The sequence below is a fragment of the Ursus arctos genome, unplaced genomic scaffold (assembly GCF_023065955.2).
Source record: "Ursus arctos isolate Adak ecotype North America unplaced genomic scaffold, UrsArc2.0 scaffold_23, whole genome shotgun sequence".
In the NCBI taxonomy this organism is placed as follows: domain Eukaryota; kingdom Metazoa; phylum Chordata; class Mammalia; order Carnivora; family Ursidae; genus Ursus; species Ursus arctos.
In genome coordinates, this window is record NW_026622908.1 from 9,811,338 (window position 1) to 9,830,387 (window position 19,050).

Consider the following 19,050-nt stretch of genomic DNA (forward strand, 5'->3'; position numbering starts at 1 on the left):
ACAGTCCTCTCTCTCAGCTGCCCCAAGTCCACTGTAGTTCTGTTTTGTGCTTTCAGGTTCCCAGACCTCTAAGATGTATCGGGAACTGAGTGTGTGTGTGTGTGTGTGTGTGTGTGTGTGTGTGTATGTGTGTGTGGTGGGCTAGGTAATGGGAATGGTGGGATTCTGCATCCCCCCTCCACCTACCCTAGACCTAAGGCAGCCAGCCAATGCCCTGTCTGGAATTTGCCCCTTCCTCCCTTTCTTTACCTACTTGGAGATGTTTTAGGAATAATTTGATTGCATTAAAAAGTGTCTTGGGCTCTTAGGATAACGTGGGAGTTGTAATTTCTTATATGACTGGGATCTACTTTAAAGTATCCTTTCTGGGGCGCCTGGGTGACTCAGTCGGTTAAGCGGTTAAGCCTCTGCCTTCTGCTCAGGTCATGATCCCAGGGTCCTGGGATCAAACCCCACATCGGGCTCCCTGCTCAGCGGGGAGTCTGTTTCTCTCTCTCCTTCTGCCCCTCGTACCCTCCTCCCTCTGTCTCAAATAAATAAAATCTTTTTTTTAAAAAAAGCATCCTTCCTTCTGCTCTTAGGTTGGATTAATGTGGTTAGGAAGAGCTCAAGTTTTAGAATCGGGCCGGTCTGGGTTCCAGTCCAGCTCCATTTATTAGCTCTGGCACCTGGGGCAGACTGCCTAGCGTCTGGAAGCCTCAGTTTCCACCGTCTATGTAAAGGGCACATTAGTAGCTTGTGCTTTGTAGGGTAAGAGAGAGGAGTGTGTGGAATAACGTGTGCTCAGTACCCACCTCGGTGCCTGGATGCCACTCTTAGAGTTGTCGCCTTGTCTAAGTGTCTGCCGTGGTTTGCCATAGCTGCATCTGATGTGCTGAATTCTGTTCATGTTCAGGGTACACATACCTTTTGGTAAAGAGAACACCGGGATGGGTTTGTGGAGGTCTTTTGGCCAAAGCTGACCGGCAGGGCCCGAGCGGCAGCAGCCCTGTCTGGAGGAACCTTGGAGGAGCGAGGGCTTTGTGTATCGAGGTCAGCAGACATGCTGGTGCCTCTTGTCACAATGAGGCCATGAGGCTTCCCTCTGGGCTTTCCAGCCCGACCAAGCCCCTGGAGCCAAAGGGAGGAATTTCACGCTTACTCAGGGGACCACCTACTTGTTAAAGGAATGAGTTACTGAAACGGGACAAAGGTGCTTTGGGGTGAAACTCAACCCCTGGCATTCTGAATGCTGCTAAATCCCCTTGGAGCCCTCTTTATGGGGCTCTTGTTTCCCTCTCTCTCCACCCCAAATGATTGGCCTTGCACCTGGCACCGTCTATAGAAGCTGCTTCCCCCCTGGGACGCTGTGGCAGCGAGAGGCAGCAAGTCCTAGCCCTGGAACTTGATCGTCTGTTTCGTGGGCCTGTGTCTCCTTCCTGCCGCTCTCTCCGGCTCCCCGGCTTCTGTCCTGCAGCTGACAGGAGCTGGTTATCTCCTGAGTGCCTGCAGGTCTGGTTTGGCCCCCACTAGAGGCCCCTGAGGCCTGGTGTTAGCACCGTATCACACAAGAGGAAGCCTGGCTCTCCAGGGGAGTGGGGGTGGGGTGGGGGGAGGTGCTCTGACCAAGTCAATAGTAGAGCCAAGGTTCAAATAAATCTATTTTACTTTTCTCTCCAGGGTTGTGCCTCCTGCCTCCCTCTGGAGCCTCCAGGGCTTGGTGGTCCCCTGGCCCACCGCTAGAGGAGACTAAATTCACTGGGATTTGTGTCTGTCCTTCCTTTCATTCAAACTCAAGCTCTGGGCCATTTTGCACACCATGGAGGCTGGTCTCAGAGGGTGACATCTAGAGAGAGGAGGCTTGCTTATGGCTTCTTTCGAGTAACTGTGTGTGGGAAACATTGAAGCCCTCAGAGTACACATGATGTGCATGGAGTAGAGGGTGTCAGATGAATACAGAAGGTGGTTGCACACTCTAGGGTCTGTGTTTGAATCCCAGCTTCAGCACATCTTAGTTCTGTCGACCTTTGGGCCTGTCTTTCCAAGCCTCAGTTGTCTCACCTCTAAAATGGGTATCATGTTAGTACCTATCTCATGGTACCCAGAGAAAATGTAAGTAACAGGGCCTGGCACATACGTAAGCCATCAGCAAGTGATTTGTATCATGGAGTTGTGAGGATTAACTGAAATAATGCATGTAATTAGCATGAGGTCTGGCACAACTTTGAACTTCATTTAAAGCTGGCTGTTCTCTTATTACCATTCCCAGATAGACAATGAAAGGTGGGGTTCTGCCGGAGTGCTGTTGCGTTCTTTGAAGGTGGATTTTCTTAATAGGCCCCAGCAGTGGCTGGAGGAGGTGATGCTCTGGAGAATACCTCCTGGGAGGGAAATAGTTAACATACCTGTCTGGTGGGAAATGAAGGTAGCCAAACCCTTTCCTTTCCCCAGGGGTTACTGCTAAGCCTACAGTTGGGCTTGCTCACTCATCCACACCAAAGGATCTCATTCCGCTTGGGCCCTGGGGTTTCACGGGAACAATTGCCTTGAACAATAGCCAGAAAACGAGTTCCACCAGTCTGGTCTTTTGCAACTGAATACAGCTGTCTGGCGGGGGGCACAGGGCCGTGAAAATGAGCTTTGCTGTGATTCTGGGGCAGAACTGGGGAAGTAAGCAGGTAAGCCCTGGGCACAGCCCTTGGTGGCTCTATAGCTTGCATTCAGCCCCCAGGAGAGAGGCAGAGAGTGGGGCAGGGACCGGCCCAGACTGCTCCTGAGGATGTGAAGGGTCTTCTGGAAGTGGACCAGCCTTTGGGGCTTGGGGGTAGGGTGTTAGGAGCTGCTCTGCTGCTTGTGAAGACTGCTTTTGAGAACCATAGTTACAGTGCTAAGTCTGCTACTCTCCTGTGGTTTATCTGTGAGCAGAGAACTAATATGTATCTGCGACGTGATTGATTTTTTTTTTTTTTTACAACATTGGTTAGCATGTCTTTCCCTTGAGTAAACAACATTATCTCAGAGGGAGTCCGTTTGAAGAATGACCCTCTGGACCCTTCAGTAACTCCTTGGAGTTGGGAGTCTTTTGCTGAAATCCAAAATTCCTCACGCATGGGTGTGTAAATCCTAGTGGAAAAATCTGCTTAATCATCCCTCTAACCTTGGGATTCCGTTTTGCTTTTTTGCTTCATGGGAGATGAGGTTATAAATATGAAATCCCATTAATTCAGGACCATTACAAATTCTTGCTGCATTTTGGGTACTCCCTGGAAGAGCTTGATATTAAAAATGTGTCCAGATGAGAGGTAGTTTTTCGGGGAGGGTACACTGGTGAAGGCAGGTTTCTCTCGTTGGTTCTGTGGAATGCGCACTCCCCACAAGGAGGAAAACAGGGCGTATGAGCAGCTAAAATAATTTATGATGCTTTCACCTGCGTTCTTCACAGCAGATAGCTGGTGCGTGTTTGGCTGTTCAAAGTGTGCTTTAAGCCTTCTGAGTGGCATTTGAATTCCTGACACAGTGATGTCAGCACGTCTTGCAAGACTGAAATAGGATCCTCCTGGCTTTACGGGTCTTTGATTTTTGAGTGGATTTTCTGGTCACTTTTGGAGAATCTTTTCACATCTGTCTTTCAAGAGGTAGTAGACTGGGGCACCTGGGTGGCTCAGTCGGTTAAGCATCTGCCTTCGGCTCAGGTCATGATCCCGGGGTCCTGGGATCGAGCCCCACATGGGGTTCCCTGCTCTGTGGAGAGCCTGCTTCTCCCTCTGCCTGCTGCTCCCCTCTGCTTGTGTGTGCACGCTCGCTCTCTCTCCTCTCCCCCGCCCCCACTCTCTCTGTCAAATAAATAAATCTTTTAAAAAAATAGACGTAGTAAACAGTCAAGGCCATGGTTTTGGTCAAAATGCTGTGTCTGTCGAAATGAGGTCTCTTCTTGATGCACTTGGCTGCTGTCAGCTGGTGAAGATTCTTTTGTGATCGCGCAGGCTAGCAGACACATTTCCAAGCTGATCTATATGTGCTCGGTTTTGGATGAGCTAAGAAGGTTGCATGGAGCCTGGTTTGAATCCCACCGTTCTGATGACCTCTGGGCCTTAAGCCTCTGTTTCATCCAGTGGAAAATGGGAGTAGAGTAATACATGTAACGTGCCTAGTACAGTACCTGGCTTTTGGTAAACACCTTCAGTGGTGGCTATAAATATTAGGTAAGATTGCATTCTATTCCTTTGTGAATAAATAGTGTGGTCTAATGCAAACTCTGTATTGTGACTTGGATTGTTACCCCCATAGGAGGGTTTGCAAACTCAAATTGCAGGGCCAACCAGGTGAGTGAAGAGGTTTAGGTGGGGATTGTGTGAAATGGGAAAGCATGTCTCTGTCTAGAAAGGGCAGCTACTACTCAGGGCTAGCTAATTGTCTCCTGTGTATAAGATGTTGGCACCTATTCCAAGTATTGACAAGATTGTGTGGGCTTAAAAAAATATTCTGAGGGAAACCGGGGATGTACTGTATGGTGACTAACATAATATAATTAAAAATTATTATTAAAAAAAATATTCTGAGGGGTGAAATTAGCAATGAAGAAACCCAAAGACTACACAAAGTACAGTTATCTGTTGGGCAGTTTTTGCTGAATGGGAGGAGATGCTCTGAGACCGGTAGGGATCTTCCATGTGCCCATTTGCGTCTGTACCAACTTTTCCCTGAGCTTAAACTCCTGGGATATCAGTTAGAAAGCAACCGCTGGGATGGATGCATCCAGCTCCCTTATTCTACGGAAGTCTGGGACCTAGAGAGAAAATGAGGTGTCCAGACTCTAACAGGGAGTAGTTCTGGGGAGAGCTGGGGTCAGGGCCTGGTTCTCCTGGCCCCTTGCCTTTGCCACTTCCATGCCTCGAGAGAGACTGTGGCACAGCAGAGAGCGTTGATGGGCCTGGGATCTGGCACACTGCAGACTATCGCTATTAGCTGTGCGGGCACCTGGCTGGTAGCTTGAGGAGGTATCAAAGGCTGTAGAAACGTCTGGAACCCATACAGTTCCTACATGGTGCAGTTTCTCTTTGCCCATCTCTCTCTGTTACGTTTTCATTTGTGTCTGGGCTCTGTGTGTCTTGTGTCTGTCACATCCCCTGGCCTTGCTGTCGAGGGTGGGGACAGCTGGGGGTCATCACTGTATTCGTACTGCCTTGCACGATGCCTGACACATAGAGGGCGCTGACAGACCGGGTAAGATGAACAAATGAATCCTCCAAGGTCTCTGGCTCAGGATCCCAAAATAGTGAGTTTAAGAGTCTTCAAGAACAATGGCAGACACTTGAGGAGTTCCTTGACCCCCCCCATTGGCTACGATTGGGTGAAGGTTGTTTTCCTATCTAATCACTTGCCACCCCTGTTGTGCTGTTGTATGACTGTGCTGATGGGGGGCATTTCATTCGCTAGAGAAATAGGTGCCTGCCTGATCTGGCTGGGAAGCAGTGTGTTTGCATTGATGGTTCCGAGGAATCAGTGGAAGCATCTTCTTGCCATTTCTCTGGCTGTCTCTGCCAAAGAATTTATAGGGCATAAACATGATATGCTGTCTTGAAAAAAAAAAAAAAAAAGTCAGGGAAATCAGCCAAGCTCTGTATCCCACGTTCCTCTGAATTTCCTATAATACAGCCCTTGAGGCAGGAGGTGGGCCTGGGGTTCTGCTCTGCTCTGCTCATCTCCCCAGGATGTCAACACAGTGTTTCCACTGAGATTTGGGGCACAGTTTTGGAGTAGCTTTGGAAGTCTTGCAATGTGGAGCAAAGGTGAACTGGAATGGGGAAAACTAGTAAAGAGAAGAGGTATGCTCTCTTGAGTTCGTTTATTCTTCTGGTCATTCATATAAAAATCATTCATTCATTGACAAAACGAAATCTACCTTAACGGTTTTCTGAATGTCTAAGGAGTGCTTTGTGCCCAAAAAGAACGTCTTAGGTTTTACTCTTCTAGTTTATTCAAGCTTTGATTTTTAAACCTAGGTTTTCTTATAAATCTCACCTATAAATCAAGTGTTTTCGTATAAATTAAGGTGATGTCCACTTGTTATTTGGTTAGTACTTGGTTGATTTAGATTGAACAAATTGAATTTTGACAATTAGTACTGTTTGGAAACTTGGATAATTAAGTTTCCTTAAATAGTTTAGATCGTATTCGTAAGTTAACATGCCTGGTTTCCTCAAGTTCTTCAAACATCAGACGGAGTGGAGTTAACCACGCCTAACAAGCAAAATCTTTCTAAGCACTTAACTCTTGCAAATCAAATAAACTAAAGTTAAAATGTCATAAATTAAGTTTTCTTAAACACTGTAATTCTTTTTTGCAGGCCGACTCCCAATCCTTAAACCTTTCATCTTAAAAATCTCAAATCAGAAATGAGGACTCATTTAAAATGGAAATCAGAGGACTGTTTTTATTTACATTCTTGAATATGCCCCATATTCTTTTAAGTATTATAAATATACAGAGATTATCCCAGTGATCACGAAGATTTCATCCTGTACTTAAGTATTCATATTATGATTTACTCCCTCAGCAACCCTCCTCTTTTTAAACCTTCCCAAGGATTTAAAGTCATTTGCTCCCAACGAAGGGGAATACGTTTGTCATCTCCATTGGGCTCTGAACCGTTGTAGGGGCTCAAGAGCAAGGCGCAGGGATGGTCACATTGTTTCCAGAACGATCGTTCTAGAGCCATAGCTGAATACACTGTAGTTCTTTCTGCTGTGTTGCCTGGGTCCCTTGAGCCTCTTAGCTGGACTCTCGTTTCACCACACAGCAAACACAGATCCTCTGTGTTCTTTCACATTTCTGTTGTAATCCATCTCTGTAACCCCTTTCAACATTGCTCACCAGGACCTGGGTCAGTGGACTTTGGGACCCTGGGTGCTGGTTGTACCTAAATTGCCTTTGCCACTTGATGGGATGCAACTAATGTTCTTCCTGCCTGAATGAATTCTGCATGCTTTCTACATTTTTCCCGTCTGACTCTTCAGCCACACGTCTGGAGTCACTTTACAAACAAATGGCCATTCCCCAGTCAGTAGCACGAGTATACCAAGTGACAGAAACCAAAGCAAACTAGTTTTGAGCAAAAGAAAGGAATTTATTAATTCTCGCTTTCAGCCTCCTAGGGGGTGCTTGCTTCTGACTCCGCAGGTGTCAGGTATGGCTGGATAGAGGTGCTCACGGGATGTCCTTCGTCTCGACTCTGCTTCCGTCGGTGCTAGCTGCCTTCTTGGGCAGGCGCGGACAGAGTGGCCCCTGGAGGTTCAAACCCCACCTGCATCTCTTCCACAGCTGCACTTCCTCCTTCTCGGCATCTCCTGTGTGGTCACGCGGTTTGGGGGAGTGCTATCTTAGGCCAAGTTAAAGAGATCATTCCAGCACTTGACAGCTGTTCAGAAGTTTATGGACAGCGTGAATATCTAAGAGGGGCACGGAAGAGCCAGCATCTAGCCCACGGTCTCTTGTTAGGGCACCGTGGTTATCACAGGGCAGCTCCTGCAAGTACTTGGAACTCACTGACTCTGAACTTGGTGGCTCATGATCCCTTACACTCTGGATTTCGGGGAAAGGACAAGTTTGAAATCACTGATTTTTACATCCAAACAGACTTGCCAGTATCCCAAAAGATCCAGAAGGGAGGGGGACATGGCTGGTTCTCCATATGCAGTGACGGCTGGTTTCTGGCACAAAGACAGCTGTTGCTCAGCCCAGGCTGCACTCGGTTGTCACCGTGCCCTCGTCCTCATCCCTGGGGTCCCCACGCCCACCTTCCATGGCAGCCGTCACTGGCTTCTCCCCGCCTGGGCTGGCTCGGTCAGGGTGGCCCCAAGATGCTCCGGGCACCGATGTGGGAAGCACCGTGTGTAACGTGTACCGTGCACACGCCCCTCCAGAATAACAGCTTGCTGTTGAAAGGCCATACGGGAGGAGCGGGTACAACTTCAAAGCAAAAACTCCGGGGCTTGGATTCATGGGCATCTGTTACGAACTTCCCGCCTTCCCCCGCCAGCCACACTCCTCTCTTCAATCCTCTTTCTTCTTCACTGGATTAGAGGAAACTTTAGATATATTAAATTGCTAACCCCAGAGAGCAGATGCAATTAAAGACTCCTGTGACTTTTTTTTTTCTTTCTTTCTTTTATGATAATCGTGAGAGCCGATTTGGGTCCTTTCTCGTCTGTTAGGTCACGTTTTCTCCAGCAGAGCTTTACATGGTTGCCAGCCTAGTGGTATCATCCCTGTGTCCCCCATAAAGAAACTGAGGCATAGGAGCTGTGACTTGTCCAAGAATGAGCTGGGGGGAGGAGGCTGAGCTCAGAGTCCGCAGCTGGTGGTAACTTTTTGTCAGAGCTTGTCCTGTCGTTCCTCTCTGCGTAGGAGTTCAGCCCAGAGGACTTTGATAAGCATGGACTATGGGCCTGCGGGGAGAGGGGACATGGCTCACAGAGGGCTGAGGTGGACATTCCTGCAGCATTGCCCTGCAGGGGAAGCGGGAGTGTGGAGATTGTCTTTGAATGAGGCCCTCCAAGCCTCAGCTTCCTCCTGAGAAAGTGAGCCATGTCACCTTCCGACAGTTGACATAATGGAAAGCCGTCTGGCCTCACAATATAGAAGGTGGCTCTGGAGTCAGAAAGGCTGGATCCAGGTCCTGTTCCGTCTTTTACTGGCTGTCTGGTCTCGTGCAACCTTGCCTGCCTGCCTTCCTTTCTTTTCTTTCCTTTCTTCTCTCTAAAGATTTTATTTTAGAGAGAGAGTGCCCGTGAAGGGGGAGAGGAGCAGATGGGGAGAGAGGGATGGGGAGAGACTCTCAAGCAGTCTCAGTGCTGAGTGTGGAGCCCCACCCCTGGGCTCCGTCTCATAACCCCCGAGATCACGATCTGAGCCGAACCCAAGAGTTGGATGTCCAATCAACTGAGCCACCCAGATGCCCCAGCTTTCTTACCTTTCTAAGCCTCAGTGTCTCCATCTGTGCAATAGGAAAACAGGAATAATTACCTTTTTCCACTAGATGAAGTAGATCAGGTTACATTATATTGGAAGCTTACTTCGGACCAGGGGATGGGTTAAAAGTCTTGGTCGCGGTGGGAGACGATGAGGAGAAAGAAGAGCCATTGCTTGGAGATTTGACTTGAGCGGTAGGGGTGGCCTCCGTGGATTTGTGGGTTGGGAAAGGAACTCTATTTTAGATGTATCCTGGGATGCTGTTAGAGTTAGAGATGCTAATAGAATTGATGGGTTTCTGCTGACATCTGAGGCTTTCCCTCCCTTGGCATTTCACTCCGGCCGTGGAGTCCAGAGGATTCCTAGAGCAGCTCATCTTTGCACTCTGACCTCAGGGAGAGTGCCGCTCTTGACTCTCTCTCCATTGCTTCTGGCAATCGTCCCCAAGCCCACCGCTCTTCCGCTGCCATTAGGTCTGGAAAGTAGCCATTGGCTTCTGCAGAGTCCCCAAGATGCATTTGAGGATGGGTAGGAGGTAGGTAGGGTCTTCAGCCCCCTCTGCTCAGGAAAGCACCCTCCATGTGGGGGAAGGTCCGTCTCAGCCACTTCACCCAGCTGGCAATCCAGAACAGCAAGGAGAGACAGTGCCCTTGAGATGAGTCATGTTAGAGGCAAAAGAGCTTCATCTGGGGCTTTGTGACACAGGGCGCCTTCGGGGATGGTATGCGCTTGTCCGTATGGTTGGCCTGCGCTGACCCGGCATGAGGTTTTGGTGCTCAGGATGTGTTTGTCTCGGCAGCTGGGATGACAGCAGCTCGGTCAGCAGCGGGATCAGCGACACCATAGACAACCTCAGCACCGATGACATCAACACCAGCTCCTCCATCAGTTCCTACGCCAACACACCTGCCTCCTCTCGCAAAAACCTGGATGTGCAGGTAAGCAACAGGCTCCTCCAGCAGCTCCTGCCGGCAGGGAGCCTCAGGCTTGTGGACCAGGGGGGCCGTTTGGGGTGAGCAGCGTCCCCAAGTCCATACGATGAGGCCTGATCACCTGCTCACTGCCTGTGCTCTCATCTCACTAGCCCTGGCCTCTACCTGCAGGGAAAGGGGGGGTCAGGCAATGGGGCACTGGAAACAGGAATGGGGAGGCCTCACCGTTGTCTGCGAAGGTCTTGATAAAACCATATTTCCTTCCTGGACCTTTGTTTCTGAATTTGTTTTTTGTTGGTTTGTTTTGTTTTGTTTTTTTAAAGAGGATGCTGGACTCAGTTGGTCATTTTTAGCCTGGAGCGTGTGTCCCCGCCTAGCCACAGCGGACCACCGCTGTCCAGGCACATGCTGCTGTCTCCAGAGTGATGGGGCGGGAACAAACATTGACAGCCTTGGGCTGGAAGACCAGTATGTCCTCACCAGAGGTTGGGAACTGTTGGTCTAAAGGTCACATCCTCGTGCTGACATTTGTCCGTTGGCTTATGGCATCACTCTTCTTCTAACCCAGATTATTCCATGTCAAATTTTAAAAATTGCATTATTTCACATAAAAAGGAGATTCTGGTTTCTCTTAAAGATCAGAATATATTGCTTTCTTGAGCCTATATTCTCCACATGGCAACAATCAACAGGTGTCCAAGTGTCTGCCCCTTCAGACAGGGAGCCGTTGTCCCAGCGTGCCCCAGCTGCTGCTGGCCGGCTGGCCCCATCAGTACACCTGCCAGACCCCAAGGTGCTGGAGTTTTCAACCCCTACTTGAAAACTCTGAGACTGTGTGTCTCGGATGCTGTGCTCCCCTCTGTTTGCTTCCAAAGTGGTGTCATGTGGGTGCTTTCACTCACCCTCACAGCGCTCCTTCGTGGGCAGAGGGGTTGGTTCTAGCAAACCCATTTTACTAGGAGAAAAGTGAGGTACCATCCTCATATAGCCAGTCCCCAAGTTGGGACTGACCGGCGCAAGCACTGGTCAGCCGTGGTGGCGCTGGCTTACGTGGCCCGGGATCTTTTTCATGACGTGTCCTTCCCACCAGTGGGGGCCACTGCCTCCAGTGAAGCCACGCGAAGGTCCGATTGGGACACAGTCTCCCACAGGGGCCTGGGGGAGGGCAGAATTGACACCGCCCCTTCCTTTACTCTCTTCCACACGCACTTCCTTTCTCAGTTTTCTCTGCGAGACAGGAGCTTCTTTGGAAATTTCTGTGCTTTCGAAGGTATCTTTTTTTTTTTTTGAGGATAGGGCTAAATAAAGAACGCATCAGAGTGTGGGAGTGCTCGTGTCCCACAGAAATGTGGACATTGACTGCCTGACGAAATACGTTGTGCGTCGCCTCTGGGATTGCCTGTCACTTCTTGAATTTGCATTTTCTCCAGAATTTCCAATTACTGTTGAGTGAGAGTTGAATTTTGGTGGTGGTGGTGGTGAAGAAAAAACACGACCCAAATGAAGGAAGCGCACGATGTTGGGGGTGCTGATAATATTCTATATCTTTTTTTTTTTTTTAAGATTTTATTTATTTAACAGAGAGAGACACAGCGAGAGAGGGAACACAAGCAGGGGGAGTGGGAGAGGAAGCAGCAGGCTCCCAGTGGAGCAGGGAGCCCGATGCGGGGTTGATCCCAGGACCCTGGGATCACGCCCTGAGCCGAAGGCAGACGCTTAACGACTGAGCCACCCAGGTGCCCTGGTAATATTCTCTATCTTGATCTGAGTGCTAGTTATATGAGTAGGTTAATTTTACCAAACGTATTTGGGCTATGTGCTTAACATTGTGCATGTCGTATAGGAATGCTGTACCTCATTTTAAAGGGTGATTTAAAAAAACACGCACACGCACACCTAGCCACACTGCCTGAGTGATCCCTGATCAGTGACTAGACACAGGTTACAAACACAGCCAGCCTGTGTCCCTGCCACCTGCCCCCTGCCAAATTTTTTCCTTTCCTCGTGGACACTAATTTTTCTTCTTTTTCTGAGAGTCTTTCTAATTTCAGGGTAATAATAACAACCAAGGTTTTAGACTCTCTTTAGATATTGAGGTGGGGAACCCAGAGAGGAGAGAGACCAACAGACAGACAGGTTTGTTGGGTGGGGGGGCTGTGGAGAGAGAGGGAGAAAGAGGGTGGGGGAGGGAGGGAGAGATGAGTAAGTCACTACGTTTCTCTTTTTCTTTTGAGGTGGGAAGAGTCTTGCTTTTAAGATGCAGGTTGAGCCAACAAAACACAGTTAGAAGAATCTCTTGTCTTTGTTTCTCTCCCACAAAGGTGGAATCGGCATCAGTTTTCCACATTGATACAGAGTAAGCATCTGGCATTTACGAATGATTTTCTGTCTGATGGACTTAGATTTGGTTAAGGCCAGGGCCCCCTCCTCTTTGACCAGCTTTTTGCTTTCATCTAGAAAAGGTCACATCAGAAAAGGTTCAAGAATACTACACGAACAGGTCTTTTGATCAGGTTCAGAAGGTTATAATGTCAAGGGATGGAAGGGGTTTGATAGTCATTGGGTTGGGTTTTTGTCGTCGTCGTTGTTTTGTTTGTTTGATTTTGCTATAAAACTACCTGAGTTTAAAATACTTAAATAAAAACTAAGCCAGTAGGTCTTGGGATAAAATAAATGCAGACTTGCACCCAGAGTTACTAAGATTCGCGGAGAGGTGGTTTCCCCGCAGCCCTTTGTTCCTGTCTGGGGAGCATCTCCGAATCTTTGAATGAGCGGCAAGGGCAGCCTCGCCCCTCCCCCCCTTGTCCGGCTCTGAGCAAAGCTAAGGGCCACGACTCCGCTCAGAGCAGCACTCGGCAGCAGGAACACATGTGCTGTCATCATCCCCCAGGGCTCTGCTGGGTTTCTGTCACAGGCTGCATTCCATGATCGAAGGGGGAGCGCGCGATGTCCCCGGGCGATGCCGGGAGAGGCAGGGTGAGGCGGGGAGAGGCAGGGTGAGGCGGGGAGAGGCAGGAGGAGGCAGCCCAGCCTGTCCGCGGGGCAGGCCGGCTGAGGACAGGTTGCCCAGCCAGGTGTGCACCTGGGAAGAGCTTCTGAGGACCGGCTGAAAGGAAATGCATCCGAGGAACAGGGAAGTTGGGGTCCAGCAGCGTGGCTGGCGGAGCAGATCACAGAGGAGCTGGCCTTCAGAGATGAGAGCCCCCTTTGTCTGAGAGTGACTGTTCCCCTCAAGGATGGTCCGGGGTACCAGGGGTGCCCCACGTGGGACGCACATGGCCAGGCGTCCAGCCCCAGGCCTCCGATCCCTGCGCCCCAGCGGGGCGGAGAGCCTCCTGGCTTGAGGCCTGGCAGCCTCCTGACGGAGTCCTCCGTGATGACCGGTGAGGCCGGCTGGGCGGCCCCACCGGGTGCGGGGTCAGCGAGGAGGGTTCAGCGCCTGGCTCTGCGGCATCCTCGGAGAAGCCCATCAGCTTCCTCAAGGCTCTGCCTCCTGGTCCGTAAAATCACAGGAATTAGACTTGTCTCGAAGGAGGAGCGCGATAGTAACGTGGAAATACTTTATCCGAACATGCTGTCGCGATATCTCATTCTTGGTTGGTGCTCAGAAGTTTCTTTTCTTTTCCTTCTTTCCGTCCTTCCTCTGGGTTAGCGGTCCCTCTGCCTCCTTCCCTCCCTCCATTCATGTCAGTAACCAAAGTCTGACTGTGTTCTTAATACATTTTGCAGCATTTTATTTTTAGGACCCTGTGTTGGTGGCAGAAGACTTGTAACCAACACACCTCTCTCCCCCACGTAATCATCTTTCCATTCACGTCCTTGGTCGTTCAGTATTTCCTCCCAGTCTGTGGAAGTTTCCATTCCAGGTGCTGAGGTACAAAGAAGCATGTATCAAAATTCCTTTCCTTTTCCCCGCCTGTGAAGTTTTTATTATACAAGGGAAGGAAGATAATTCCATGTGAGTTTAATTTTTGCTACTCAAGGAGATAAAATTCTGAATTCTGTGGCAACAATTCCTGTCCTGTGCGAGGCCTCAAGTGAGCCTGGAGCTCTCTGGCTGCTGGTCTGGATACAGGGATAGGGTTTGGCTGGGGGCGGGGAGGGATGACCCTTCTGCCCACCTGCTAGGTGCTGCTGCTTGTGACTGTAGGCAAGTCACTTTCCTTCTCCCCCCCTGTACTTTCCTGGTCTGTAAAATGCGGATAATAGTACAAGCTCAGAGGATTAGATGAGCTAATAATGTAGGCAGAAGGACAAGGTGCCGACCTAGTGAGTGAAGTGGCAGGTGAGAATGCTGATGCTGATAATTACTTCTGGGATGACTGCAGTTGAAGCTCGAGCCAGTTCAGCATCTCGACCTGCAGGGGTTGTAGGCATGAGGAGGGCAGTGTCCTGGCTTCCAGAGGCTTGTGGCCCAAGAGCAGGGAAGATGAGTACCTTGTTCTCTCTCATGCAAGACAAAAATGGAATAAAGACAACCAAGTGCTGGGGGTTTTCAGAGGTACGAAAGTTGGTGACAAAGGAGCCACTCTGTGAGTTCCTCCACACTGAGTCCATTGAGTCCACTGTCTATTCTCTAAGACTCCTGTCTGTTGCATCTCCATTTTATACACGGATCATGACCTCAGAGGAGGTAAGCCACTCCCTCTAAAGGAGGGAGCACCCAGTACATGAACTCAAGCTCCAAGCCCGTGTTCTCCCCGCACATCAGGCCACGTGGCCCACCTTGGTTTCACCCTCTCACTCTCAGAAGATTGACCTCCCTTCTGTGGTCCCAGAGCAACCTGGGCCCTCCTAAATTTCAGGCCTTCTCCCCACCAATGTTTGGTGGCTTCTCTACCTTCCCTCAGGGATGTTGAATGAGTAAGTGGACTTCCAGGTAGGGACAATAGGAAAATCTTCCCAAGATTAGGTGCCATTTGAAATGAGAACAACCGATGAAGGCATGGAGAGCCAAGGGAAGATACAGCTCTTTCTACATGCCCAGGCAGCTGTCCTGCTACCCTTAACTTGTTAGCTCTGGGAACAGAGAGGCTGGGACTTTTTCATCTTTTGATGCCGAGTGGTGCCTCCACATGATCCGGCGCATAGCTCAGGAAGGTTTTTCTAAGGAATTGTGAACTTAAAACCAGTAGAGGGTCCCAGGCCTGCTATGCAGAGTAGAGCTGGGAAGGTTACTGCCCTGGGCCAAGTTGGGACTGTGATGGTTAGATGTTTGCTCTTTCTAGAGGGGGTATCCAAGTCGTAGTCCTGGGCCAAGTACGGTCTCTCTGCCACTGGGTAAATCAGAGTTCTGGGGGTCGTACCCAGAGGCTAGGCTGGAGCTGCTCCAGGGCTGGAGTTGGGGAGCAGCCAGCCAGTATGGAAGGAGAATCTACTGGGTGTAGGTATTGTGTGAGGTGCTGTTAGGCATGCAGAAATGTCTTATGTCCTTGGACTTATTCTGCAGGAAGGCAGTGTGGCATAGTGGCTAAAATCTAGGCTCTGCATTTCAGACTCCCTAGAATCCTTGGATCTCCACTTCCGCATTGTGTCGTCTTGTGCAATTTTCTTTTCTACTCTGTGCCCCAGTTTTCTTATGTAAAATTGAGACTATGAATTGTAACTTCCTCATGGATTTTTGTTGAGGCTTAAATTAAATGATACATGAGAAGCACTTTGGCCCAGTGTGCTTAGCACATATAAATGGTTAATAAACGTTAGTTGTCCTGCTACTACTCTTAGTATTGCTGTAATTTGATTAGGGAAAATAAGGTATGGGAACATGCAAAGAGTAACTAATATAGTAATCCAGAATGTAGCTAAGTGCTAAGTTTTCAGCACTTCCTGGAGTGTGTCAGAATGTACTTGAACATAAGCTCCAGAAAGTTAGTGACTTGTACTTGTTCTTCTTCATTTACTACAATGGGGTCCCAGACCCCATAAATTTGCCTAGCATATGGTGGCACCCAGGAAATATTTGTGGATTGAATGCTTCTAAAGCCTATCTCTTTCCTGCCTCAGGACCTTTGCATGTGCTCTTCCCCCTGCCTGGCATGCTCTTCCCTAAACTCTTCTTAGTAAGGAATTCTCACTCTTCAAGACACTTCTTCAAAAAGGCCTTACCTGACCACCATCCCCCATCCTCCTCCTCATCAACTAAATTACATCAGTGTATTTCTTTCTCCTACTCCTTGTCCTTTTTCTTATAAAAGTCTTCATAATTCATAATTACTCATTTATTTGTATTTATTTATCCAAACCTGCCTCCCTCGCTGGATCATAAACTCCAGAAGGGATGGAACTTAATCTTACCCATGGATCCTCAGACCTTCCATGGCGTCTGACAAATGGTGGGCTTTGAGAAGCATCTGGTTGAAGGAATCTACTGGAAGTGTTTAAAGGAAGGAACAGAGGCTGGAGTCGTTGGGACGGGGAATGGGTAACTTCAGTCTCAGATCATCTGTAAAACTGAGATGAATGCAATGCTACATAGTGTCATGACGCTCCTTGGCCAGAGAGTGGTCAGGATCAGAGATCGTTTGTTGAAGTGTGCTGTAGCTTGAAAAGCATGCGTTCATCGGTGACTCGTCAAGCCTTGACGGAGCTCCTGCTCTGTGTTCAGGTGTGGGAACAGGGTGTCTGTGTCCCTTGCCTCAGCGGAATGGGGAGTGTCCCACAGTCAGGGAATAAGTGTTTTGTCCGCCTCCTACTTCTGGTGCCCAGTACCCGGAGGGAGCTCAGCATGTGTTTGAGGAATGACCAAACAAGCACCCATCAGGGGGCTGGGACGGACGACTGGAATTTAGGAGGGATGCGGGGTTGAGCAGGGAGAGGCGCCGTGGTGGTGCCTGAGAGGTGACTTAACTGGGGCTGCGTGTCTGTATTAGCTTTGTCCCGTACCGTGGTGTAGCCGCAGGGGAAGGCACAGGTAGTACTCTGGGATGAAAGGCGTTAGGCCAGATTCTTGCCGGATCCTCACTCTGGTTTCCTGCCCTGCTGACGATGCCCACTGTCGGTAGAGAAGTGCAGCAAACCCAGGCCTTGTCACTCAGTGTGGTTGCTCAGGAGCATTGCAGACCCCGTCCGCATTCACTGCACTGTTTCTCCCTACTGGCATCCCCTCGGACTGGCCCTGACCCCCTAGGGAGGCCCCCAAAGCATTCTGGTTAGCTTTGTGCCTTTTCACCGTGGTGAATCATTAACATCACACTTCTGTCCCCTCCTGGGTTCCATGGCCAGCAGGTCAGGGCTCTTCCAAAGAAAGCTAGCTAATTATATCCCTTGTCTGAACCAAATCCCACAAGAGGAGCAAAGCAGTGGCATATAAATGGAGCCGGGTGGGAGCAGGCACCTCGGGCTTTGGAGGCTTTGCTTGCTCCCAGCCCCTCTCTCTCTCTGCCTGATCCGCGTGGAGCTACCAGCCACCCTCGCCTGCTCGGTCGGCGTGTTAGACTGTGGCGCTGTGCTGTATTCAAAGATCTCGCTGCCGGTGGAGTGATAGGAAGACGGCAGAACAAAGGGAAAGAGGCCAGGAGGCTGGATGCCGGATGAAGAGGGGTCTCCGGAGTTAGAGGCGCTTGTCGCCAAGTGGCAGTGAGTTGGTGGCTGAATTCTCGCCACGTCTCTGTCTGCCCATGTTTCTCCTCCATAGGGCTCTGTCCCCCTTTTCCCCCTGGCCCCTCCTACTCTCCCTCCTCACTCCTTCTAGGACATAGTTATATTCTGTACTTTCCTTGAGCCAAAAAAGAAAAAAAAATCAGGCTTTCTAGCAAGATAACCAGATTGTAAAGGCCCAGACATTTTCAAGTAGTCCTCTGTCATTGTGTTGGCATTCTCGCTCTGGGCTGAGGGGCTCCTGGCTGGGGATTCTGGAAGGACTAATTCAGCGTCTCATCCACAGACCGACGCCGAGAAGCATTCACAGGTGGAGAGGGGTTCCCTGTGGTCGGGCGATGATGTCAAGAAGTCAGACGGAGGCTCAGACAGCGGCATAAAGATGGAGCCTGGATCTAAGTGGAGGCGGAATCCCTCGGACGTGTCTGATGAGTCGGACAAAAGCACGTCGGGCAAGAAGAATTCGGTCATCTCCCAGACGGGCTCGTGGCGGCGAGGCATGACTGCGCAGGTGGGCATCACCATGCCGAGGACGAAGGCGGCTGCCCCAGCAGGCACGCTCAAGACCCCAGGAACTGGTGAGTGAGGGGCTGTGCTGCCTCACGTCTGCATTTGTTGGTCTGAAAACCAAAACCCGCAGTCATGTGAGCAAAAGCTTCAGTGCCCATCAATGCTCAGGTATTTCTTCTTAGAATGTAGACTCTGCTAATAACTAGCTTTTGAAAAAGTATCACATCCCTACCTTTTCCCAAGTGGAAATAGGTAGGTGTGCAAGCCTCAGACTCTGATGGTAGTTCAGCTGCTGGGGTGTAGGGAATTGGTTTAACCGGGCGCTGGGGAGGGGCGCCTGGGTGGCTCAGGTCCTGATCCTGGGGTCCTGGGGTCCTGGGGTCTGGGGTCGAGCCTTGCATTGGGCTCCCTACTCAGCAAGGAGACTGCTTCTCCCTCTCCCTCTCCCTCTGCCTGCTGCTCCCCCTGCTTGTGCTCGCTGTCTCTGTCAAATAAGTAAATAAAGTCTTTAAAAGAAATGTAATCTTCTTAAACAAAACAAACAAAAAAAAAACTGGCACTAGGGAAGAGCCAACACACCCGTGTGTGTGTGTGTGTGTGTGTGTGTGTGTGTGTGTGTGTTCACGGGCATGAGTTTACGAGCTGCTTTTATGTCCCGTTCATGTTGCCCATGATTTAGGGGTGTGTGTAAACAAGGGTAGTGTTTTTGCAGGAAGGCAGAGGTGCCTCCCGAAAATGTTAAGGAGAGCCTTTTAATGGACAGAGAAGGAAGAAAGGTCAGAAGGCAGGATCTCTATATCAGCGATTGGCTGGCTTTGCTTTGTTCTGAGTAAATTTAGGCTGCTTTGCAATATTCGTAGAATCATTGACATCCCCCTAGAAGGCTCACAGTGACAGTACTAGGCTAGATTATCTTTATAAAAAGCTCTTTCCTTTGCCTCCCAAGGCTACTGCTTTCCCCAAGGAAGAAGTGAACCAGTTCTTGGGAGGAGGGGAGGATTTTAAGCAGCCGGGGCTGTGCGAGCTGGCTTCTTGGCGTGCACGCTAACCTTGCTGCTTTCTC

The 19,050-nt window shown here is 49.7% G+C and overlaps 1 protein-coding gene across 4 annotated transcripts in view; it reads left to right on the plus strand.

Moving 5' to 3' along the window:
- Positions 1–19,050, plus strand: part of NAV2 (neuron navigator 2) — a 383,600-nt gene that overhangs the window by 299,594 nt on the left and 64,956 nt on the right. For all 4 annotated transcript variants that reach the window (XM_026512228.4, XM_044389055.3, XM_057317561.1 and 1 more), the window contains 2 exons: positions 9,749–9,887; positions 17,764–18,055. In XM_026512228.4, the coding sequence (XP_026368013.1) occupies positions 9,749–9,887; positions 17,764–18,055 (431 nt within the window). The remainder of the gene's footprint in view (positions 1–9,748; positions 9,888–17,763; positions 18,056–19,050) is intronic.